General features: G+C 41.7%; 1 protein-coding gene and 2 pseudogenes across 3 annotated transcripts; all 3 read right to left on the reverse strand.

The window, feature by feature from the left end:
* Positions 1–1,488: 1,488 nt before the first annotated feature.
* On the reverse strand, positions 1,489–4,365 carry LOC308381584 (glycosylated lysosomal membrane protein-like; annotated as a pseudogene). The gene is made up of 5 exons: positions 4,351–4,365; positions 3,987–4,185; positions 2,837–3,055; positions 1,940–2,205; positions 1,489–1,660 (listed from the first exon to the last, which is right to left on the reverse strand). The product of its transcript is annotated as a glycosylated lysosomal membrane protein-like (transcript).
* Positions 4,366–9,826: 5,461 nt separating this feature from the next.
* LOC308381585 (glycosylated lysosomal membrane protein-like) lies at positions 9,827–12,703 on the reverse strand (annotated as a pseudogene). Its single transcript has 5 exons — positions 12,689–12,703; positions 12,325–12,523; positions 11,175–11,393; positions 10,278–10,543; positions 9,827–9,998 (listed from the first exon to the last, which is right to left on the reverse strand). The product of its transcript is annotated as a glycosylated lysosomal membrane protein-like (transcript).
* A 5,407-nt stretch (positions 12,704–18,110) lies between these two features.
* On the reverse strand, positions 18,111–22,063 carry LOC308381586 (glycosylated lysosomal membrane protein-like; the record flags this gene model as incomplete). The annotated part of the gene is made up of 4 exons (XM_080859178.1): positions 18,111–18,282; positions 20,133–20,371; positions 21,283–21,443; positions 22,027–22,063. The coding sequence occupies 4 exons, from the start codon at positions 22,061–22,063 to the stop codon at positions 18,111–18,113; spliced, it is 609 nt and encodes a 202-aa protein (XP_080715304.1).
* Between the last annotated feature and the right edge of the window lie 2,094 nt (positions 22,064–24,157).

A 24,157-nucleotide genomic window follows, 5' to 3' on the forward strand; every position in this document is an offset into this window, starting at 1 on the left:
AGAGGTAGAGTGTGTAAATGGTAGGTGAGAGAAAGGTAAAAACAGTAAAACAGATAATCTTATGATGAAAACAGATGCCCTCTGTAATGTCTGAAACTGCACCGTCAGACACCATCACAACAATGTTAGAAACAGGAACCTATTGATGAAAAAAGGTTTTTATTTCAAGATTTTGTGCATGACAAAGGATGTTTTGACCACTGACACCTGCACTCAAAAAGATTCAAGCAAAGAAAGTTTGAGGTACACAATGGAGTTTAGAATGAAAATAATGTAACCCCTATCAGAACTGTACCACTGAGGTACATGGATGTTTCATGAGTGTAACAAACAGCTGTGCATTAGGTTGAATTGCTGTGTAAAACAAGAATGAGTTCAGCTGATTCACTGCTAAACTGGAAGCTTTTAAACCAGAAAAACCAGAAAAAAAAATCAGGAGTGGGCTGGAATATCACCAGGGAGGTATCACCAAGGGAGCACCTTCGAAAAATGTTTCTAGAAGGTTATCAAGTGCAAAAATGTATTCATGTAATACTGGTCAAGGGGTTGAATCATTTTTTTACACAGACATCTTTCATGTGAAGAAAAAAAACAATCCTTTCTGATTAGGTTTAATATATATGATATATTTTTAGACTGACTGCAAATCACCATGTCTTCAGGATTAAAGGGGGTTGAATAATGTTGAGTTCAGATGTACATCCCAGGTCATTCATCTTGGATGACGCGACACATTCAAAATGGCCAATCATCAGTTACAAAAAATTGCAAATTCAGATCTGCACAGCTACTGTGGTCCTGCTCTGTACGTGTTTGCGTGCCTGGTGTCAGTAGCATGTCTCATATAGTGCAAGGCACACATTAACACACAGCTCAGGTTTCTACCTGCTCAGCTAGACACACTCTAAACCCCATTCTCAACCCAAAAAACAGCATAAGTGTAACCTGTTCCGCACTGGACTTTGACATAAGTCAAATGAAAGCAAACCCCTGGTGTTAGCATTCACTAACACTTCTCTTTTAAAGTGGCCAGGAAGGAGGCTTACCTAGTAGCTTCCATTCCATCTGCTCATAAAGGTTTTGACTTTGACACCACACAGGAGTCTGCACGTATCTCGGACATTCTATCCTGCTATGCTCAACAAGCTAATGCATTGATTTGAAAAATCAAATAACCAGAGGTTCTGCCTGAATGAGCAGAAATTTCGTAGATCTTGTATAATTAGGCAGTATATGAGGAATAATACTCCTCACACAGAAATCAAATTAAGGCTAAACTTGCTTGCCAGAAAAAAAGAATATCCTCACACATTAACCAAGCAGAATAAAGCTTCTATGCAAAGATAGGACCTATAAATTCTCAACTGAAATGCCCAACATCCCAATTTTGGGGTGTGTGTGTGTGTGTGTGTGTGTGTGTGTGTGTGTGTGTGTGTGTGTGTGTGTGTGTGTGTGCAAGTGAAGATGCATGTCTTCAAGTGAATAGTCCTAGTTGATTGGCTCATAGCCCTGTGGATGCTGGTCTTTCTTGAAGATGAGGGCCCCGGCCCCCCCGAAGAGGATGAGGGCCAGGGGAGTCCCCAGCCCCACGGCCATGATGCTCAACACCAGTGGAGAGAAAGAGTCTAGCGGGGGAGGACCCAACCCCACCAACATAGACCTGAGGGAGAGATGGAGGAAGAGGGGAGAGAGAGATGGGGAGTGAGAGATGACAAAAAGATGCTTATAACATGTGAAAACATAATTCCTTCAAGTTCTAAACAAAATAATAATAATAATAATTCATTTAATTTGTAGTGCACTCTCCATTCAAACAGAATCTCAGAGTACATAGTTAAAAACAGCCCATAACAAAAGCAAAGTTACTAAAAATAGTATGGCTAATGACAGTAAAAGAGAGATAAAGCGGTATCCAAGGGGACTCCGGTGTATGACCCACCAGCTGAGGTATTTGGTGACGTTGTAAAAGGGATCTCCGGCGATGCTGAAAGTGATGTTGAGTGCAGAGGTCTGCTGCCCGTCTCTGAAGAATGCTCGGACCCACCCGGAGGGCGGCAGCTGAGAGACAAGGACAGGGTTGGAATGGCAGCAGGGAGTGGCATCCTCAAATTTGGGCTGTGCTGTCTGATAGGCCACCGGCTTCCACTGGGTGTACCCCAGAACTGTGGAGGAGGCGTTGCTGGGAGACGAGACCCACTGAGACACCTGAGATACAAGGAACATGGCCGAGCATTAGTGACCAGCACACACACATTCATCTTATAGCACTTCAAGCTCTTGTCTGTAAAAGGAAGGCCACCACTAGAGCTTCTTTCATCATGTAAACATATCAAACCAGGGACAGGCCAGGACAATTCAAACTTTATTTGAATTTTCTGATTTTATTTACATTAAACGATTAAAAGGGCATGGAGGCTACACATTCTCTTCAAGCTACACATGTTTTTATTCTGTTTAGATGGGGAATATGGGGCATATACCGGAAAAAAAAAAGTTTTTAAAGTTTCGAATTTTAAATCAATGGGTCAAAGTTGAAATGTATGTATTTATTTCATCATGTATTTTTATTTATTATTGTTAATAAATACACCCACAATTGTTGTTGTTTTTATTGTTTTTATCATTAAGGATTAAGGAACAGATGCTCTTCATGTGTATGCTTGTTAATGTTTATGTCTCCAAACTATTTAACAATCTTCTGGCATCTTCAAAGAAATTGCTTTGATGACAGGATGGTATATAGTGACAGAATCCAAATCCTGACAGATTTTCAGCAAACCTAATGTTGGAATGGTCAGAGTTAGCACTGCATTGACAGTCTGGAGTGAGGTCTGACCTTGAAGATGGAGGGTGTGTATTCATCATCAATAGACCTGAGCACATCCACCTGGCCCCGCTGTGCTGCACTGCTCACAGACTGGAGCTCCAGAGCGAAGCGAGGCTGGTTTGACCTTGGGGTCACATTATCCAGCCATACACGCAGCTGGGAGGAGTTGGCATTGTGCAGGAGGCCTGGCCACACACTGCCTCGTCCTGCGGACCCAAATGCTGAGAACTGTGGAGACAGCAGATGAAGAATAATGACTGATAGTATCTTGGCCATGACATAAATAATAAAAACATATCATGTTTTGACAACCACAGTGTTCCCTATATGAACTCAACAGTAGGCCACCACCACCTGAATTCTGAGTTTCACTGTATATTTTTCACGATGAAATATAATGTCATGTACTGGAGCAAGCTAAAGATCTTGTAGTTTAATGGTATAGTCTTAATCTAATCGTCCTGCAGACCCAAATGCTGAGAACTGTGGAGACGGCAGATGTAGAATAATGACTGATAGTATATTGACCATGACATAAATAACCCAAGTTCTCAAGTCCACAAGAAGAAAGCTAAAGCAGATATGGAAAATGTGTTATAAAGAGACCATAGCACCGTTTTCCATTCATCCTCCATTTTCTATCCATCTTCCCCCTTGCGTCTTTTCTTTTTCTGAAAAGCTTTCTTAGAATAAACAGCGCTCACTCACTTAACTGCTGGTTATCATCATTTATTTCCTTTTACTGGTCAGTGTCCGCTTTAGCTTTCTTCTTTCTTTGCTAGTTAGAGCCAGTTTACACTGTCTTAAAGGAAACACCTGGGTTCATCTTCAGTTACTTGCCAGAATCTTGCATGGAATAGCCATGGGTTTTCTAATGATAATTCAGGTTTAGCCAACAAAATGTATTAGAACACAAGAATGATGGTTACAGAAATTGGGCTTTTGTAGACATTGCAGGAAAAAAGCTATGCCAATTATTTATAACATTAACAATGTCTATTCTATTTTTGTGATAAATTTAGGTTATTTAAATAGGATATAATTAAACTAAAATATTTCTCAAGTGACTTGAAGCAGATTTCTTCAAATGCAAATTCTAAAAATTCCTATGAATGGTTAATGGAAGAGGGGCATCATAACGCAATCTAGTAGCACTTACAGCCAGGCAGAGGGAGCCATTACCCATTATTGAAACTGTTGGAGCTGTTCCGGCCACAAAGTGTGACTGAGTGGTTGGTGAGGTTGATGGTTGCATTGAGATCGTCCCAACTGAAGTCCTGCAGCTCGTACGGTGGAAAGAAGCTGGATGGGCCGAGGTGTTCAGGGTCTGCAGTATCATTCACGTCATATACCCACAACTGTATGAGAGAAGACAACCATTGCCAAGGTTTACATTCAGTGCTCAATCTAATGTGACGCACATGTCACTCCCACAAGTGCATATCACAAAGGACTAAATTGCAGACAGCTAGAAATTTAGATATTTATACTATGTCAATGATGTTAAGTAAGGAATAATGTACGCGAACAGGACTCATAAATGCATAATTGCAGCTCGTCAAACATTTAAGCATATGTCCGTTGACGGGGTGCGGTTGCACTTTAATCAACGATGTCATATTATTTCCGAAGTCTTTATTGAATTATCAGAATAATACGGGGCACTTTTTAAATATCATTATTTTGAGATCCGGGGCTTGTCATAAAATAACCGGGGCTTTAGCCCCAGAGACCCATGCCTACAGTGGAATGGAACATTTCAAAGGAAAATCAAGAACTGAATTTTGTAACATTATCATAGTATCAAGAAGAGAATGAAAGAACTGAGATTAATCTGAAATACTTCCTCCGTAGAAGAAATAAATATCCAAATTTGTATAAACTTTGCTTTTTATTGTTAACGTTTCTACCTGCAGGAAGGCACATTTGGGTCAGGTGTAACGTCATAATGTGCATTGCCACGTCACGCTCAGTAGCTATAAAATCGGATGGTCAAACTTGATTGTCAGTTTTTGCAACAAGACAATTAAGTGGCTTATTATTTACACATACTGGAACAAGAAAACAGAGACTACATAGGCTACGGCAGTGAAACAAGGTGAGTTTCCTTTAGGTAGATCAAACATGGTCTGAATGGAAAACATATGGGACCATCATACCTATCAGAGTATAACGAATGGTAAACTGTTATTGGTTACCAAGGGTCTTACATTAAAGTGTTCTCAGAGATTCTAGTCAGCCATTTTCCAGATCATGTCACAGCCAATTCTTTAGTCTTCGCTGAGGGAGAACATTATATTTGATGTACTTACAATGTTTTGCTTTTCAATGTTTAGATGGACGAGTTTAGTGCAAGCTTTAACACTCAGTTGACTGAGCCTATGAGAAAGGAGTTAGGAAGTGTCCTCGCAGACCAGGATGAAGTGGCGAAAAATGCCTTGAACATACTGCTCTCTGATATCGAGGCTATGGAGGGAGATAGGAGGTTGGAGCAACAGCAGTGGCAGATGGAGAAAGAGAAATTGAAGTTGGAGATAGAAGCTGCTCGCAAGGAGGAGCAAATAAAATGTCAGGGGGCCGTTGAAGGAATGGCAGAAAGGATCAAGAAAGAAACCATCGAGGCTTTGGAGGGAGATAGGAGGTTGGAGCAACAGCAGTGGCAGATGGAGAAAGAGAAATTGAAGTTGGAGGTAGAAGCTGCTCGCAAGGAGGAGCAAATAAAATGTCAGGCTGCCGTTGAAGGAATGGCTGAAAGGATCAAGAAAGAAACCATGGAGAGGCTGGAAGAGAGGGAGCAAATGGAGGCTGAACACAAGAGCCTCATTGCACAGATGAAAAGGGATGAAGAAGAGAAAGACACATCCAGCAAGAAGGCGACAGAGGCTTTAATGAAGGAAGTGGAAACTCTGGTGGCCTCCAGGGACCAGCAGCTTAAAGCAATGGAGGAACATTACCAGGGTGCCACATCTGACTTGAATCTAATGCTGAGGGTGAAACATGAGATAATCTCATCTCTTGAAAAGGAAAGGGATGAATTTAAAGTGAGCGTGCTGCAGGCCTCAAAGATCTTGCAAATGAGGTCCAAGCAAATGGAAGACCTTGTCTTGTCTGAAGCCTTGAACACAGCTGTCATCAAACAGAGGCTGATGTCAGAATTGAGGACTCAGGCTGAGACATGGATGTTTGGGAATGTAATTCATTCTTCTTTTTTACATGAAATTAATTAATCTCCTTTAGCGTGATATTCTATTGTTTGAGTACAGCACTGCCTTGACAGGGCTTAACTTCATCTTTGGATTCCTTTGTCTCTTTTCATTCCTCAGGCTTCAGAAAATTCCACAGATGGCCATATGAAGAGCATGCCAAATGTTTTCCTGAAGTGGAGGGTTCGTAATGAATGGAGGAAACTACAGGGGAATCAGGCCTTCTTCAATGCTGATCTTCAGGTAGTATACATGTTTGTTCCTTTTAAAACTGCCTTTTCTTATCTGCTATGCTTTAAAGTCTTCAAAATGTAACTGTGTTTCTGTCTCAACATTACTTTGTTTTCAGAATTGCTGCTTTAGCAAAGACATTGAGACATTGATACTGTCAATTAATGCAGCTCAGGATAAAATTAACCAGAAGTATAAGAAAACGATTGACAAGATCAGAAATGAGGCCAAGGAGAAGGAGGCCAAACTAGTTCAGGCTGAATTAAAAGAGACATCAAAGCTGGAGAAAAAGAAAAGAGAGAAAATGGAAAAGATTCAACAGGCTGAGCTGAAGGAAGAGAAGAAAAGGCAAATCCAATTGAAAAAGCAGAGAGAGCAAATGCAAATAAAGGAAAAGAAAGAGCAGGAAAAGATAGAAGCAAAAGAACAGCGCGAGGCAAAACGGGCCGAAACAGAGAGCAGAGGTCAGAATGAATCCCAGACCGGCAGGAGGAGATTCTTCAGGGCATGCTTCTAGGTCAACTTAAGGTCAACCGCTGGCGAGAGCAAGGAGGAACACTTTGCCCCAAACCCTCACCTAAATAATCAAAACAGAACACTAGAGAAGAGGGAGTCTGCCCCCAGCCCTGTATCAATTTAGACATAAAATGCCATATCATCGGGCACGTGCACAGATAGACCCCTAGTGCTGCTCAAGCACCTGCCCTTTTGCCCGGGATGAAAAAAGTGCCCTTTCCGCTGGAGCCCAATTTTTTCTTCAGTATTCAATATTTCAGAATCAAAATTACTCTCTCTGTCATCAATTCTTCCAAAATGTGCTTTGATATCTCACCGGGCATTTTTTTGAGTAATTGTGAAAATTTCGCCCCGACATTCTCCGCAGCGCTCACAAGCCCCCGCCGCGCCCCTCCTCCTCCTAGTGCTCCTGCAGTGTAGTGCATGGTGTTGGAGTTGAGCGCCAGGCCAAACGGCTGCATCCTACTTCTTCTCTGACCCGCAGCATCAGACAAATCCATAAGGACAGGGAACTGCAGCAAGCAGCTCAGCTTTTATCTTGGATCAGGCCGACTAGTAAAACAAATGTGTTTTTTATATATTTACTTGTAATTATTATTATTTTCGGCTGCATCCTACTTCTTCTCTGACCCGCAGCATCAGACAAATCCATAAGGACAGGGAACTGCAGCAAGCAGCTCAGCTTTTATCTTGGATCAGGCCGACTAGTAAAACAAATGTGTTTTTTATATATTTACTTATAATTATTATTATTTTCTATTTTATTAATAGTTTTGGCGATGGGTGCCCTTTTTTTTGGTTTGAGCACCTGCCCCCCAAAATGTCTGTGCATGTGCCTATCTTACTATAACTATTATCTCCCTATAACCGAGCCTGCCCTCGTGTTTGATCCTAGATTTAAATCTCTTTATCCTTATGCCCTCTCTCCCCCCCTCTCTCTCCTGCCCACGCTTAACTACCTCTGGGGCTCTGGTATGAGCTATGGCCTGCTTCATCCCTACCAGGATCATAGAACCTCTGATCTGGAAATAAAGATGCTATTAAGTACATTTCTGATTCAGATGCTCTTTTTTGTACGTTGAGAAGTCTGAGAGGGGTGTGAATGCATTATTGAAACTGAGATAAGATTGTGGGTTGTTGTGACTTGTCACTTGTTGTGACAGCAGTAATCATTGTGAAGGCATGTCACACATACCTATCCACCATACATCTTCTATAGGTCAGCCTGCATACATTGAGTGAGCAAAACGGGTAAATCAGTGCATATCAAGATTTAAGTGTCCGAGGCAGGCCGCTGCCACGCCTCATTTTAAACTCTCACTAACCGTCGCCGTCATGTCCCTGTCCCCTGGACGCTTACAGGCATACATGAAGTTCTGCAGCCGTAATACTATTTAAAAATATATGTTTCCTTCGGAGGGGCAACACATACATGATCAAAACTGTTACTCTGTGACACTCGTTTTCAGTATCAGCATTATTTTTGTGAAGAGCTCAATTTGATTAAGCGTATCCTCTACAAATTGAGGTTACAAACAAGGTGTCCAGCTCTTCTGGACCCAGAGGTAGAGTGTGTAAATGGTAGGTGAGAGAAAGGTAAAAACAGTAAAACAGATAATCTTATGATGAAAACAGATGCCCTCTGTAATGTCTGAAACTGCACCGTCAGACACCATCACAACAATGTTAGAAACAGGAACCTATTGATGAAAAAAGGTTTTTATTTCAAGATTTTGTGCATGACAAAGGATGTTTTGACCACTGACACCTGCACTCAAAAAGATTCAAGCAAAGAAAGTTTGAGGTACACAATGGAGTTTAGAATGAAAATAATGTAACCCCTATCAGAACTGTACCACTGAGGTACATGGATGTTTCATGAGTGTAACAAACAGCTGTGCATTAGGTTGAATTGCTGTGTAAAACAAGAATGAGTTCAGCTGATTCACTGCTAAACTGGAAGCTTTTAAACCAGAAAAACCAGAAAAAAAAATCAGGAGTGGGCTGGAATATCACCAGGGAGGTATCACCAAGGGAGCACCTTCGAAAAATGTTTCTAGAAGGTTATCAAGTGCAAAAATGTATTCATGTAATACTGGTCAAGGGGTTGAATCATTTTTTTACACAGACATCTTTCATGTGAAGAAAAAAAACAATCCTTTCTGATTAGGTTTAATATATATGATATATTTTTAGACTGACTGCAAATCACCATGTCTTCAGGATTAAAGGGGGTTGAATAATGTTGAGTTCAGATGTACATCCCAGGTCATTCATCTTGGATGACGCGACACATTCAAAATGGCCAATCATCAGTTACAAAAAATTGCAAATTCAGATCTGCACAGCTACTGTGGTCCTGCTCTGTACGTGTTTGCGTGCCTGGTGTCAGTAGCATGTCTCATATAGTGCAAGGCACACATTAACACACAGCTCAGGTTTCTACCTGCTCAGCTAGACACACTCTAAACCCCATTCTCAACCCAAAAAACAGCATAAGTGTAACCTGTTCCGCACTGGACTTTGACATAAGTCAAATGAAAGCAAACCCCTGGTGTTAGCATTCACTAACACTTCTCTTTTAAAGTGGCCAGGAAGGAGGCTTACCTAGTAGCTTCCATTCCATCTGCTCATAAAGGTTTTGACTTTGACACCACACAGGAGTCTGCACGTATCTCGGACATTCTATCCTGCTATGCTCAACAAGCTAATGCATTGATTTGAAAAATCAAATAACCAGAGGTTCTGCCTGAATGAGCAGAAATTTCGTAGATCTTGTATAATTAGGCAGTATATGAGGAATAATACTCCTCACACAGAAATCAAATTAAGGCTAAACTTGCTTGCCAGAAAAAAAGAATATCCTCACACATTAACCAAGCAGAATAAAGCTTCTATGCAAAGATAGGACCTATAAATTCTCAACTGAAATGCCCAACATCCCAATTTTGGGGTGTGTGTGTGTGTGTGTGTGTGTGTGTGTGTGTGTGTGTGTGTGTGTGTGTGTGTGTGTGTGCAAGTGAAGATGCATGTCTTCAAGTGAATAGTCCTAGTTGATTGGCTCATAGCCCTGTGGATGCTGGTCTTTCTTGAAGATGAGGGCCCCGGCCCCCCCGAAGAGGATGAGGGCCAGGGGAGTCCCCAGCCCCACGGCCATGATGCTCAACACCAGTGGAGAGAAAGAGTCTAGCGGGGGAGGACCCAACCCCACCAACATAGACCTGAGGGAGAGATGGAGGAAGAGGGGAGAGAGAGATGGGGAGTGAGAGATGACAAAAAGATGCTTATAACATGTGAAAACATAATTCCTTCAAGTTCTAAACAAAATAATAATAATAATAATTCATTTAATTTGTAGTGCACTCTCCATTCAAACAGAATCTCAGAGTACATAGTTAAAAACAGCCCATAACAAAAGCAAAGTTACTAAAAATAGTATGGCTAATGACAGTAAAAGAGAGATAAAGCGGTATCCAAGGGGACTCCGGTGTATGACCCACCAGCTGAGGTATTTGGTGACGTTGTAAAAGGGATCTCCGGCGATGCTGAAAGTGATGTTGAGTGCAGAGGTCTGCTGCCCGTCTCTGAAGAATGCTCGGACCCACCCGGAGGGCGGCAGCTGAGAGACAAGGACAGGGTTGGAATGGCAGCAGGGAGTGGCATCCTCAAATTTGGGCTGTGCTGTCTGATAGGCCACCGGCTTCCACTGGGTGTACCCCAGAACTGTGGAGGAGGCGTTGCTGGGAGACGAGACCCACTGAGACACCTGAGATACAAGGAACATGGCCGAGCATTAGTGACCAGCACACACACATTCATCTTATAGCACTTCAAGCTCTTGTCTGTAAAAGGAAGGCCACCACTAGAGCTTCTTTCATCATGTAAACATATCAAACCAGGGACAGGCCAGGACAATTCAAACTTTATTTGAATTTTCTGATTTTATTTACATTAAACGATTAAAAGGGCATGGAGGCTACACATTCTCTTCAAGCTACACATGTTTTTATTCTGTTTAGATGGGGAATATGGGGCATATACCGGAAAAAAAAAAGTTTTTAAAGTTTCGAAATTTAAATCAATGGGTCAAAGTTGAAATGTATGTATTTATTTCATCATGTATTTTTATTTATTATTGTTAATAAATACACCCACAATTGTTGTTGTTTTTATTGTTTTTATCATTAAGGATTAAGGAACAGATGCTCTTCATGTGTATGCTTGTTAATGTTTATGTCTCCAAACTATTTAACAATCTTCTGGCATCTTCAAAGAAATTGCTTTGATGACAGGATGGTATATAGTGACAGAATCCAAATCCTGACAGATTTTCAGCAAACCTAATGTTGGAATGGTCAGAGTTAGCACTGCATTGACAGTCTGGAGTGAGGTCTGACCTTGAAGATGGAGGGTGTGTATTCATCATCAATAGACCTGAGCACATCCACCTGGCCCCGCTGCGCTGCACTGCTCACAGACTGGAGCTCCAGAGCGAAGCGAGACTGGTTTGACCTTGGGGTCACATTATCCAGCCATACACGCAGCTGGGAGGAGTTGGCATTGTGCAGGAGGCCTGGCCACACACTGCCTCGTCCTGCGGACCCAAATGCTGAGAACTGTGGAGACAGCAGATGAAGAATAATGACTGATAGTATCTTGGCCATGACATAAATAATAAAAACATATCATGTTTTGACAACCACAGTGTTCCCTATATGAACTCAACAGTAGGCCACCACCACCTGAATTCTGAGTTTCACTGTATATTTTTCACGATGAAATATAATGTCATGTACTGGAGCAAGCTAAAGATCTTGTAGTTTAATGGTATAGTCTTAATCTAATCGTCCTGCAGACCCAAATGCTGAGAACTGTGGAGACGGCAGATGTAGAATAATGACTGATAGTATATTGACCATGACATAAATAACCCAAGTTCTCAAGTCCACAAGAAGAAAGCTAAAGCAGATATGGAAAATGTGTTATAAAGAGACCATAGCACCGTTTTCCATTCATCCTCCATTTTCTATCCATCTTCCCCCTTGCGTCTTTTCTTTTTCTGAAAAGCTTTCTTAGAATAAACAGCGCTCACTCACTTAACTGCTGGTTATCATCATTTATTTCCTTTTACTGGTCAGTGTCCGCTTTAGCTTTCTTCTTTCTTTGCTAGTTAGAGCCAGTTTACACTGTCTTAAAGGAAACACCTGGGTTCATCTTCAGTTACTTGCCAGAATCTTGCATGGAATAGCCATGGGTTTTCTAATGATAATTCAGGTTTAGCCAACAAAATGTATTAGAACACAAGAATGATGGTTACAGAAATTGGGCTTTTGTAGACATTGCAGGAAAAAAGCTATGCCAATTATTTATAACATTAACAATGTCTATTCTATTTTTGTGATAAATTTAGGTTATTTAAATAGGATATAATTAAACTAAAATATTTCTCAAGTGACTTGAAGCAGATTTCTTCAAATGCAAATTCTAAAAATTCCTATGAATGGTTAATGGAAGAGGGGCATCATAACGCAATCTAGTAGCACTTACAGCCAGGCAGAGGGAGCCATTACCCATTATTGAAACTGTTGGAGCTGTTCCGGCCACAAAGTGTGACTGAGTGGTTGGTGAGGTTGATGGTTGCATTGAGATCGTCCCAACTGAAGTCCTGCAGCTCGTACGGTGGAAAGAAGCTGGATGGGCCGAGGTGTTCAGGGTCTGCAGTATCATTCACGTCATATACCCACAACTGTATGAGAGAAGACAACCATTGCCAAGGTTTACATTCAGTGCTCAATCTAATGTGACGCACATGTCACTCCCACAAGTGCATATCACAAAGGACTAAATTGCAGACAGCTAGAAATTTAGATATTTATACTATGTCAATGATGTTAAGTAAGGAATAATGTACGCGAACAGGACTCATAAATGCATAATTGCAGCTCGTCAAACATTTAAGCATATGTCCGTTGACGGGGTGCGGTTGCACTTTAATCAACGATGTCATATTATTTCCGAAGTCTTTATTGAATTATCAGAATAATACGGGGCACTTTTTAAATATCATTATTTTGAGATCCGGGGCTTGTCATAAAATAACCGGGGCTTTAGCCCCAGAGACCCATGCCTACAGTGGAATGGAACATTTCAAAGGAAAATCAAGAACTGAATTTTGTAACATTATCATAGTATCAAGAAGAGAATGAAAGAACTGAGATTAATCTGAAATACTTCCTCCGTAGAAGAAATAAATATCCAAATTTGTATAAACTTTGCTTTTTATTGTTAACGTTTCTACCTGCAGGAAGGCACATTTGGGTCAGGTGTAACGTCATAATGTGCATTGCCACGTCACGCTCAGTAGCTATAAAATCGGATGGTCAAACTTGATTGTCAGTTTTTGCAACAAGACAATTAAGTGGCTTATTATTTACACATACTGGAACAAGAAAACAGAGACTACATAGGCTACGGCAGTGAAACAAGGTGAGTTTCCTTTAGGTAGATCAAACATGGTCTGAATGGAAAACATATGGGACCATCATACCTATCAGAGTATAACGAATGGTAAACTGTTATTGGTTACCAAGGGTCTTACATTAAAGTGTTCTCAGAGATTCTAGTCAGCCATTTTCCAGATCATGTCACAGCCAATTCTTTAGTCTTCGCTGAGGGAGAACATTATATTTGATGTACTTACAATGTTTTGCTTTTCAATGTTTAGATGGACGAGTTTAGTGCAAGCTTTAACACTCAGTTGACTGAGCCTATGAGAAAGGAGTTAGGAAGTGTCCTCGCAGACCAGGATGAAGTGGCGAAAAATGCCTTGAACATACTGCTCTCTGATATCGAGGCTATGGAGGGAGATAGGAGGTTGGAGCAACAGCAGTGGCAGATGGAGAAAGAGAAATTGAAGTTGGAGATAGAAGCTGCTCGCAAGGAGGAGCAAATAAAATGTCAGGGGGCCGTTGAAGGAATGGCAGAAAGGATCAAGAAAGAAACCATCGAGGCTTTGGAGGGAGATAGGAGGTTGGAGCAACAGCAGTGGCAGATGGAGAAAGAGAAATTGAAGTTGGAGGTAGAAGCTGCTCGCAAGGAGGAGCAAATAAAATGTCAGGCTGCCGTTGAAGGAATGGCTGAAAGGATCAAGAAAGAAACCATGGAGAGGCTGGAAGAGAGGGAGCAAATGGAGGCTGAACACAAGAGCCTCATTGCACAGATGAAAAGGGATGAAGAAGAGAAAGACACATCCAGCAAGAAGGCGACAGAGGCTTTAATGAAGGAAGTGGAAACTCTGGTGGCCTCCAGGGACCAGCAGCTTAAAGCAATGGAGGAACATTACCAGGGTGCCACATCTGACTTGAATCTAATGCTGAGGGTGAAACATGAGATAATCTCATCTCTTGAAAAGGAAAGGGATGAATTTAAAGTGAGCGTGCTGCAGGCCTCAAAGATCTTGCAAATGAGGTCCAAGCAAATGGAAGACCTTGTCTTGTCTGAAGCCTTGAACACAGCTGTCATCAAACAGAGGCTGATGTCAGAATTGAGGACTCAGGCTGAGACATGGATGTTTGGGAATGTAATTCATTCTTCTTTTTTACATGAAATTAATTAATCTCCTTTAGCGTGATATTCTATTGTTTGAGTACAGCACTGCCTTGACAGGGCTTAACTTCATCTTTGGATTCCTTTGTCTCTTTTCATTCCTCAGGCTTCAGAAAATTCCACAGATGGCCATATGAAGAGCATGCCAAATGTTTTCCTGAAGTGGAGGGTTCGTAATGAATGGAGGAAACTACAGGGGAATCAGGCCTTCTTCAATGCTGATCTTCAGGTAGTATACATGTTTGTTCCTTTTAAAACTGCCTTTTCTTATCTGCTATGCTTTAAAGTCTTCAAAATGTAACTGTGTTTCTGTCTCAACATTACTTTGTTTTCAGAATTGCTGCTTTAGCAAAGACATTGAGACATTGATACTGTCAATTAATGCAGCTCAGGATAAAATTAACCAGAAGTATAAGAAAACGATTGACAAGATCAGAAATGAGGCCAAGGAGAAGGAGGCCAAACTAGTTCAGGCTGAATTAAAAGAGACATCAAAGCTGGAGAAAAAGAAAAGAGAGAAAATGGAAAAGATTCAACAGGCTGAGCTGAAGGAAGAGAAGAAAAGGCAAATCCAATTGAAAAAGCAGAGAGAGCAAATGCAAATAAAGGAAAAGAAAGAGCAGGAAAAGGCAGAAGCAAAAGAACAGCGCGAGGCAAAACGGGCCGAAACAGAGAGCAGAGGTCAGAATGAATCCCAGACCGGCAGGAGGAGATTCTTCAGGGCATGCTTCTAGGTCAACTTAAGGTCAACCGCTGGCGAGAGCAAGGAGGAACACTTTGCCCCAAACCCTCACCTAAATAATCAAAACAGAACACTAGAGAAGAGGGAGTCTGCCCCCAGCCCTGTATCAATTTAGACATAAAATGCCATATCATCGGGCACGTGCACAGATAGACCCCTAGTGCTGCTCAAGCACCTGCCCTTTTGCCCGGGATGAAAAAAGTGCCCTTTCCGCTGGAGCCCAATTTTTTCTTCAGTATTCAATATTTCAGAATCAAAATTACTCTCTCTGTCATCAATTCTTCCAAAATGTGCTTTGATATCTCACCGGGCATTTTTTTGAGTAATTGTGAAAATTTCGCCCCGACATTCTCCGCAGCGCTCACAAGCCCCCGCCGCGCCCCTCCTCCTCCTAGTGCTCCTGCAGTGTAGTGCATGGTGTTGGAGTTGAGCGCCAGGCCAAACGGCTGCATCCTACTTCTTCTCTGACCCGCAGCATCAGACAAATCCATAAGGACAGGGAACTGCAGCAAGCAGCTCAGCTTTTATCTTGGATCAGGCCGACTAGTAAAACAAATGTGTTTTTTATATATTTACTTGTAATTATTATTATTTTCGGCTGCATCCTACTTCTTCTCTGACCCGCAGCATCAGACAAATCCATAAGGACAGGGAACTGCAGCAAGCAGCTCAGCTTTTATCTTGGATCAGGCCGACTAGTAAAACAAATGTGTTTTTTATATATTTACTTATAATTATTATTATTTTCAATTTTATTAATAGTTTTGGCGATGGGTGCCCTTTTTTTTGGTTTGAGCACCTGCCCCCCAAAATGTCTGTGCATGTGCCTATCTTACTATAACTATTATCTCCCTATAACCGAGCCTGCCCTCGTGTTTGATCCTAGATTTAAATCTCTTTATCCTTATGCCCTCTCTCCCCCCCTCTCTCTCCTGCCCACGCTTAACTACCTCTGGGGCTCTGGTATGAGCTATGGCCTGCTTCATCCCTACCAGGATCATAGAACCTCTGATCTGGAAATAAAGATGCTATTAAGTACATTTCTGATTCAGATGCTCTTTTTTGTACGTTGAGAAGTCTGAGAGGGGTGTGAATGCATTATTGAAACTGAGATAAGATTGTGGGTTGTTGTGACTTGTCACTTGTTGTGACAGCAGTAATCATTGTGAAGGCATGTCACACATACCTATCCACCATACATCTTCTATAGGTCAGCCTGCATACATTGAGTGAGCAAAACGGGTAAATCAGTGCATATCAAGATTTAAGTGTCCGAGGCAGGCCGCTGCCACGCCTCATTTTAAACTCTCACTAACCGTCGCCGTCATGTCCCTGTCCCCTGGACGCTTACAGGCATACATGAAGTTCTGCAGCCGTAATACTATTTAAAAATATATGTTTCCTTCGGAGGGGCAACACATACATGATCAAAACTGTTACTCTGTGACACTCGTTTTCAGTATCAGCATTATTTTTGTGAAGAGCTCAATTTGATTAAGCGTATCCTCTACAAATTTAGGTTACAAACAAGGTGTCCAGCTCTTCTGGACCCAGAGGTAGAGTGTGTAAATGGTAGGTGAGAGAAAGGTAAAAACAGTAAAACAGATAATCGCATGATGAAAACAGATGCCCTCTGTAATGTCTGAAACTACACAGTCAGACACCATTACAACAATGTCGGAAACAGGAACCTATTGATGAAAAAAGGTTTTTATTTCAAGATTTTGTGCATGCCAAAGGATGTTTTGGCCACGGACACCTGCACTCAAAATTATTCAAGCAAAGAAAGTTTGAGGTACACAATTGAGTTTAGAATGAAAAATAATTTAACCCCTATTAGAACTGTACCACTGAGGTACATGGAGTTCATGAGTTTAACACACAGCTGTGCATTAGGTTGAATTGCTTTGTAAAACAAGAATGAGTTCAGCTGATTCACTGCTAAGCTGAAAGCTTTTACACATCAGGAGTGGGCTGAAATACCACAGGGAGGAATCACCAAGGGAGCACCTTCCACACATGTTTCTAGAAGGTTTTCAGGTGCAAAAATTGATCCATGTAATACTGGTCAGGGGGTTGAATCATTTTTTTACACAGACATCTTTCATGTGAAAAAAAAACCAATCCTTTCTGATTAGGTTTAATATATATGAAATATTTTTAGACTGACTGCAAATCACCATGTCTTCAGGATTAAGGGGGTTGAATAATGTTGAGTTCAGGTGTACATCCCAGGTCATTCATCCTGCATGAAGTGACACATTCAAAATGGCCAATCATCAGTTAGAAAAAATTCAGATCTGTACAGCTACTGTGGTCCTGCCCTGCATGTGTTTGCGTGCCTGGTGTCACTAGCATGTCTCGTATAGTGCAAGGCACACATTTACACACATCTCAGGTTTCTACCTGCTCAGTAACACTCACTCTAAACCCCATTCCCAATCCCAACCCAGAACACAGCATCAGTGTAACCTGTTCCGTACTGGACTTTGACATAAGTCAAATGAAAGCAAACCCCTGGTGTTAGCATTCACTAACACCTTCTGTTAAAGTTGCCAGGAAGGAGGCTTACCTGGTAGCTTCCATTCCACCTGCTCATAATGGTTTTGAGTTTGACACCACACAGGAGTCTGCACGTATCTCAGACATTCTATCTTGCTATGCTCATCAAGCTAATGCATTGAGTTTAAAAATCGAATAATCAGAGGTTCTGCCTGAATGAGCAGAAATTGCGTAGATCTTGTATAATTAGGCAGTATATGAGGAATAATGCTCCTCACACAGAAATCAAATTAAGGCTAAACTTGCTTGCCAGAAAAAAAGAATATCCTCACACATTAACCAAGCAGAATAAAGCTTCTATGCAAAGATATGACCTATAAATTCTCAACTGAAATGCCCAACATCCCAATTTTGGGGTGTGTGTGTGTGTGTGTGTGCACGTGTGTGTGTGTGTGTGTGTGTGTGTGTGTGCAAGTGAATAGTCCTAGTTGATTGGCTCATAGCCCTGTGGATGCTGGCTTTTCTTGAAGATGCAGGCCCCAGTCCCCCCGAAGAGGATGAGGGCCAGGGGAGTCCCCAGCCCCACGGCCATGATGCTCAACACCAGTGGAGAGAAAGAGTCTAGCGGGGGAGGACCCAACCCCACCAACATAGACCTGAGGGAGAGATGGGGGAAGAGAGGAGACAGAGAAGGGGAGAGAGAGATGACAAAAAGATGCTTAAAACATGTGAAAACATAATTCCTTCAAGTTCTAATTGAAATAGTATGGCTAATGAAAGTGACTCTATGGCAGAGGTGGTGTAGACACACACACTCCGAATTCAACATCTGCATTTGACCCATCCAGGGAAGTGACACACACACAGTGAAGTGAAGTTACACTAACCCGGAGCAGTGAGCTGCCTTTGGCGGCGCCCGGGGAGCAGTGGTTAGGTGCCTTGCTCAAGGGCACTTCAGCCGTGGATGTGGGCATGGGAGAGCAGTGGTCTACCACTTCCCCCGCCCACCTTTTTTCCTACTGGTCGGGGTCTTAGTGACCAGCACACACACATTTATCTTATAGCACTTCAAGCTCTTGCCTGTAAAAGGAAGGCCACCACTAGAGCTGAACTTGAGGTACTTCCCTCCGGAAGGAGGATGCGGTCCATCAGGACAAAAACCTCATGCCACAAACCCGGCTTCTTCCCAGCTGCAGTTGGCCTCATCAACAAGGCCCGGGACCGTCACCTGACAAGGACTCCTCTACCGCCCCCCCACCTCAAGTCTGTGCTACTCTAACACTCACCACACTGCACATTGCACATCCACATTTTACTCCTGCTTTGCATTTTGCACTCCACTTTCACTTTTCACTTTACTTTCTTATATACTTTGTTTATTGTATTGTATATATTGTGTTTTTTTGTTTTTATGTGTAATACTTATTGCGTTTCAATGTTATGTGTAGTACTTATTGTGTTTGTATATTTAATGTTTACTGTATGCACCAACTCACCAGATCCAATTCCAGGTAGGTGTAAACCTACTTGGAAATAAACACAATTCTGATTCTGATTCTGAAATCAGTATCCTTCATCATCTTAACATGTAAAACCCGGGGCAGGCCAGGACATTTCAACCTTAATTTGAATATTATGATTTTATTTACATTAGCATATGAATTTTGCCATACAGATTGTCTTGATGTCTTGATGTCGTAGCCTAATTTAGATGGATTGTGTAATGGAGCCCTGTTGACTACCTAGCAAACTACACAAACTGTGATTGACAGGCAGCGCATATGAACGGTATATTGAGCTCCTGCGTCACGTGACTTTTGGTTGTCGACGCCATTTTGGCAGTAAACATTACTACCGGCGCCAGCCTTCAAGAGTTCCTACCGAGCGAATATACGTATATAAATAATAGTAATAATAAATAAAATAGTTTACACTGGGGACTCCCTCAGAGCATACAAAGGCTTGTAGGCTTATAAATGGTGTCAGTCCGGCTTCGTAACACAACTTCGACTGTGGAGTCTTGCATCTAAAAACTTCGGGATCATCACTGCAAGGATAAGTATTAAATGATCCCAGTTTGATAGACAGTGTCACGTTAGCATTGTTTGTTTATTAGCTTGACTAGGTACGGCAGTGTCACGTTAGCATGTTTGTTTATTATCTTGGGTAGCTACTGCAGTGCATCTGTAACTTGCTAGTTTGTGTTTTTGAACGTACCCAACCTAAGTGGCTGTCATTTTCAACCTTAATTTATATTTTTTGAATTTCATACATAGGTTAATCACTCCCAACGGCTAAATGACAGTCAACTGAAGCCGTGACAGCCAGTCAGTGACTGCCAGATAACTGACGCGATTACTGCCAAAATGGCTACGCCCATCGTTTTTCGGCACGCGACCAGCAACTATGACGACAGGCGCAGGAACTCAATAGTGACAGAATCCAAATCCTGACATATTTTCAGCAAACCTAATGTTGGAATGGTCAGAGTTAGCACTGCATTGACAGTCTGGAGTGAGGTCTGACCTTGAATATGGAGGGTGTGTATTCATCATCAATAGACCTGAGCACATCCACCTGGCCCCGCTGCGCCGCACTGCTCACAGACTGGAGCTCCAGAGCGAAGCGAGACTGGTTTGACCTTGGGGTCACATTATCCAGCCATACACGCAGCTGGGAGGAGTTGGCATTGTGCAGGAGGCCTGGCCACACACTGCCTCGTCCTGCAGAACCAAATGCTGAGAACTGTGGAGACAGCAGATGTAGAATAATGACTTAAGAATCTTGACCACGACATAAATAATAAAAACATATCATGTATTGACAACCCCAGTGTTTCCTATATAAACTCAACAGAATAATGACTTAAGAATCTTGATCACGACACAAATAATAAAAACATATCATGTATTGACAACCATAACTTTAAGACAAAAAAACATCCCATCGTCCTGCAGACCAAAATGCTGAGAACTGTGGAGACAGCAGATGCAGAATAATGACTAATTGTATCTTGACCATGACATAAATAACCCAAGTTTTCAAGTCCACAAGAAGAAAGCTAAAGCAGATATGGAAAATGTGTTATAAAGAGACCATAACACAGTTTTCCATTCATCCTCCATTTTGTATGCATCCTCCCCCTTGCGTCTTTTCTTTTTCTGAAAAGCTTTCTTAGAATAAACAGCGCTCACTAACTGCTGGTTATCATCATTTGTTTCCTTTTACTGGTCAGTGTCCGCTTTAGCTATCTTCTTTCTTTGCTAGTTACAGCCAGTTTACACTGTCTTTAAGGAAACACCTGGGTTCATCTTCAGTAACTTGCCAGATTCTTGCATGGAATAGCCATGGGTTTTCTATTGATAATTCAGGTTTAGCCAACAAAATGTATTAGAACACAAGAATGATGGTTACAGAAATTGGGCTTTTGTAGATATTGCAGTAAAAATAAGCAGTTTCAAGCTATGCCAATTATTTATAACATTAACAATGTCTATTCTATTTTTGTGATCAATTTAGGTTATTTAAATAGGATATAATTGAAAAAAATATTTCTCAAGTGACTTGAAGCAACTTTCTTCAAAAGCATATTCAAAAAATTCCTATGAGTTGATTGATGGAAGTGGGGCATCATAGCGCAATTTAGTAGCACTTACAGCCAGGCAGAGGGAGCCATTTCTGAAACTGTTGGAGCTGTTCCGGCCACAAAGTGTGACTGAGTGGTTGGTGAGGTTGATGGTTGCATTGAGATCGTCCCAACTGAAGTCCTGCAGCTCGTACGGTGGAAAGAAGCTGGATGGGCCGAGGTGTTCAGGGTCTGCAGTATCATTCACGTCATATACCCACAACTGTATGAGAGAAGACAACCATTGCCAAGGTTTACATTCAGTGCTCAATCTAATGTGACGCACATGTCACTCCCACAAGTGCATATCACAAAGGACTAAATTGCAGACAGCTAGAAATTTAGATATTTATACTATGTCAATGATGTTAAGTAAGGAATAATGTACGCGAACAGGACTCATAAATGCATAATTGCAGCTCGTCAAACATTTAAGCATATGTCCGTTGACGGGGTGCGGTTGCACTTTAATCAACGATGTCATATTATTTCCGAAGTCTTTATTGAATTATCAGAATAATACGGGGCACTTTTTAAATATCATTATTTTGAGATCCGGGGCTTGTCATAAAATAACCGGGGCTTTAGCCCCAGAGACCCATGCCTACAGTGGAATGGAACATTTCAAAGGAAAATCAAGAACTGAATTTTGTAACATTATCATAGTATCAAGAAGAGAATGAAAGAACTGAGATTAATCTGAAATACTTCCTCCGTAGAAGAAATAAATATCCAAATTTGTATAAACTTTGCTTTTTATTGTTAACGTTTCTACCTGCAGGAAGGCACATTTGGGTCAGGTGTAACGTCATAATGTGCATTGCCACGTCACGCTCAGTAGCTATAAAATCGGATGGTCAAACTTGATTGTCAGTTTTTGCAACAAGACAATTAAGTGGCTTATTATTTACACATACTGGAACAAGAAAACAGAGACTACATAGGCTACGGCAGTGAAACAAGGTGAGTTTCCTTTAGGTAGATCAAACATGGTCTGAATGGAAAACATATGGGACCATCATACCTATCAGAGTATAACGAATGGTAAACTGTTATTGGTTACCAAGGGTCTTACATTAAAGTGTTCTCAGAGATTCTAGTCAGCCATTTTCCAGATCATGTCACAGCCAATTCTTTAGTCTTCGCTGAGGGAGAACATTATATTTGATGTACTTACAATGTTTTGCTTTTCAATGTTTAGATGGACGAGTTTAGTGCAAGCTTTAACACTCAGTTGACTGAGCCTATGAGAAAGGAGTTAGGAAGTGTCCTCGCAGACCAGGATGAAGTGGCGAAAAATGCCTTGAACATACTGCTCTCTGATATCGAGGCTATGGAGGGAGATAGGAGGTTGGAGCAACAGCAGTGGCAGATGGAGAAAGAGAAATTGAAGTTGGAGATAGAAGCTGCTCGCAAGGAGGAGCAAATAAAATGTCAGGGGGCCGTTGAAGGAATGGCAGAAAGGATCAAGAAAGAAACCATCGAGGCTTTGGAGGGAGATAGGAGGTTGGAGCAACAGCAGTGGCAGATGGAGAAAGAGAAATTGAAGTTGGAGGTAGAAGCTGCTCGCAAGGAGGAGCAAATAAAATGTCAGGCTGCCGTTGAAGGAATGGCTGAAAGGATCAAGAAAGAAACCATGGAGAGGCTGGAAGAGAGGGAGCAAATGGAGGCTGAACACAAGAGCCTCATTGCACAGATGAAAAGGGATGAAGAAGAGAAAGACACATCCAGCAAGAAGGCGACAGAGGCTTTAATGAAGGAAGTGGAAACTCTGGTGGCCTCCAGGGACCAGCAGCTTAAAGCAATGGAGGAACATTACCAGGGTGCCACATCTGACTTGAATCTAATGCTGAGGGTGAAACATGAGATAATCTCATCTCTTGAAAAGGAAAGGGATGAATTTAAAGTGAGCGTGCTGCAGGCCTCAAAGATCTTGCAAATGAGGTCCAAGCAAATGGAAGACCTTGTCTTGTCTGAAGCCTTGAACACAGCTGTCATCAAACAGAGGCTGATGTCAGAATTGAGGACTCAGGCTGAGACATGGATGTTTGGGAATGTAATTCATTCTTCTTTTTTACATGAAATTAATTAATCTCCTTTAGCGTGATATTCTATTGTTTGAGTACAGCACTGCCTTGACAGGGCTTAACTTCATCTTTGGATTCCTTTGTCTCTTTTCATTCCTCAGGCTTCAGAAAATTCCACAGATGGCCATATGAAGAGCATGCCAAATGTTTTCCTGAAGTGGAGGGTTCGTAATGAATGGAGGAAACTACAGGGGAATCAGGCCTTCTTCAATGCTGATCTTCAGGTAGTATACATGTTTGTTCCTTTTAAAACTGCCTTTTCTTATCTGCTATGCTTTAAAGTCTTCAAAATGTAACTGTGTTTCTGTCTCAACATTACTTTGTTTTCAGAATTGCTGCTTTAGCAAAGACATTGAGACATTGATACTGTCAATTAATGCAGCTCAGGATAAAATTAACCAGAAGTATAAGAAAACGATTGACAAGATCAGAAATGAGGCCAAGGAGAAGGAGGCCAAACTAGTTCAGGCTGAATTAAAAGAGACATCAAAGCTGGAGAAAAAGAAAAGAGAGAAAATGGAAAAGATTCAACAGGCTGAGCTGAAGGAAGAGAAGAAAAGGCAAATCCAATTGAAAAAGCAGAGAGAGCAAATGCAAATAAAGGAAAAGAAAGAGCAGGAAAAGATAGAAGCAAAAGAACAGCGCGAGGCAAAACGGGCCGAAACAGAGAGCAGAGGTCAGAATGAATCCCAGACCGGCAGGAGGAGATTCTTCAGGGCATGCTTCTAGGTCAACTTAAGGTCAACCGCTGGCGAGAGCAAGGAGGAACACTTTGCCCCAAACCCTCACCTAAATAATCAAAACAGAACACTAGAGAAG

The sequence above is a fragment of the Sprattus sprattus genome (genome assembly GCF_963457725.1).
Source record: "Sprattus sprattus genome assembly, chromosome: 20".
Classification (NCBI taxonomy): Eukaryota; Metazoa; Chordata; class Actinopteri; order Clupeiformes; family Clupeidae; genus Sprattus; species Sprattus sprattus.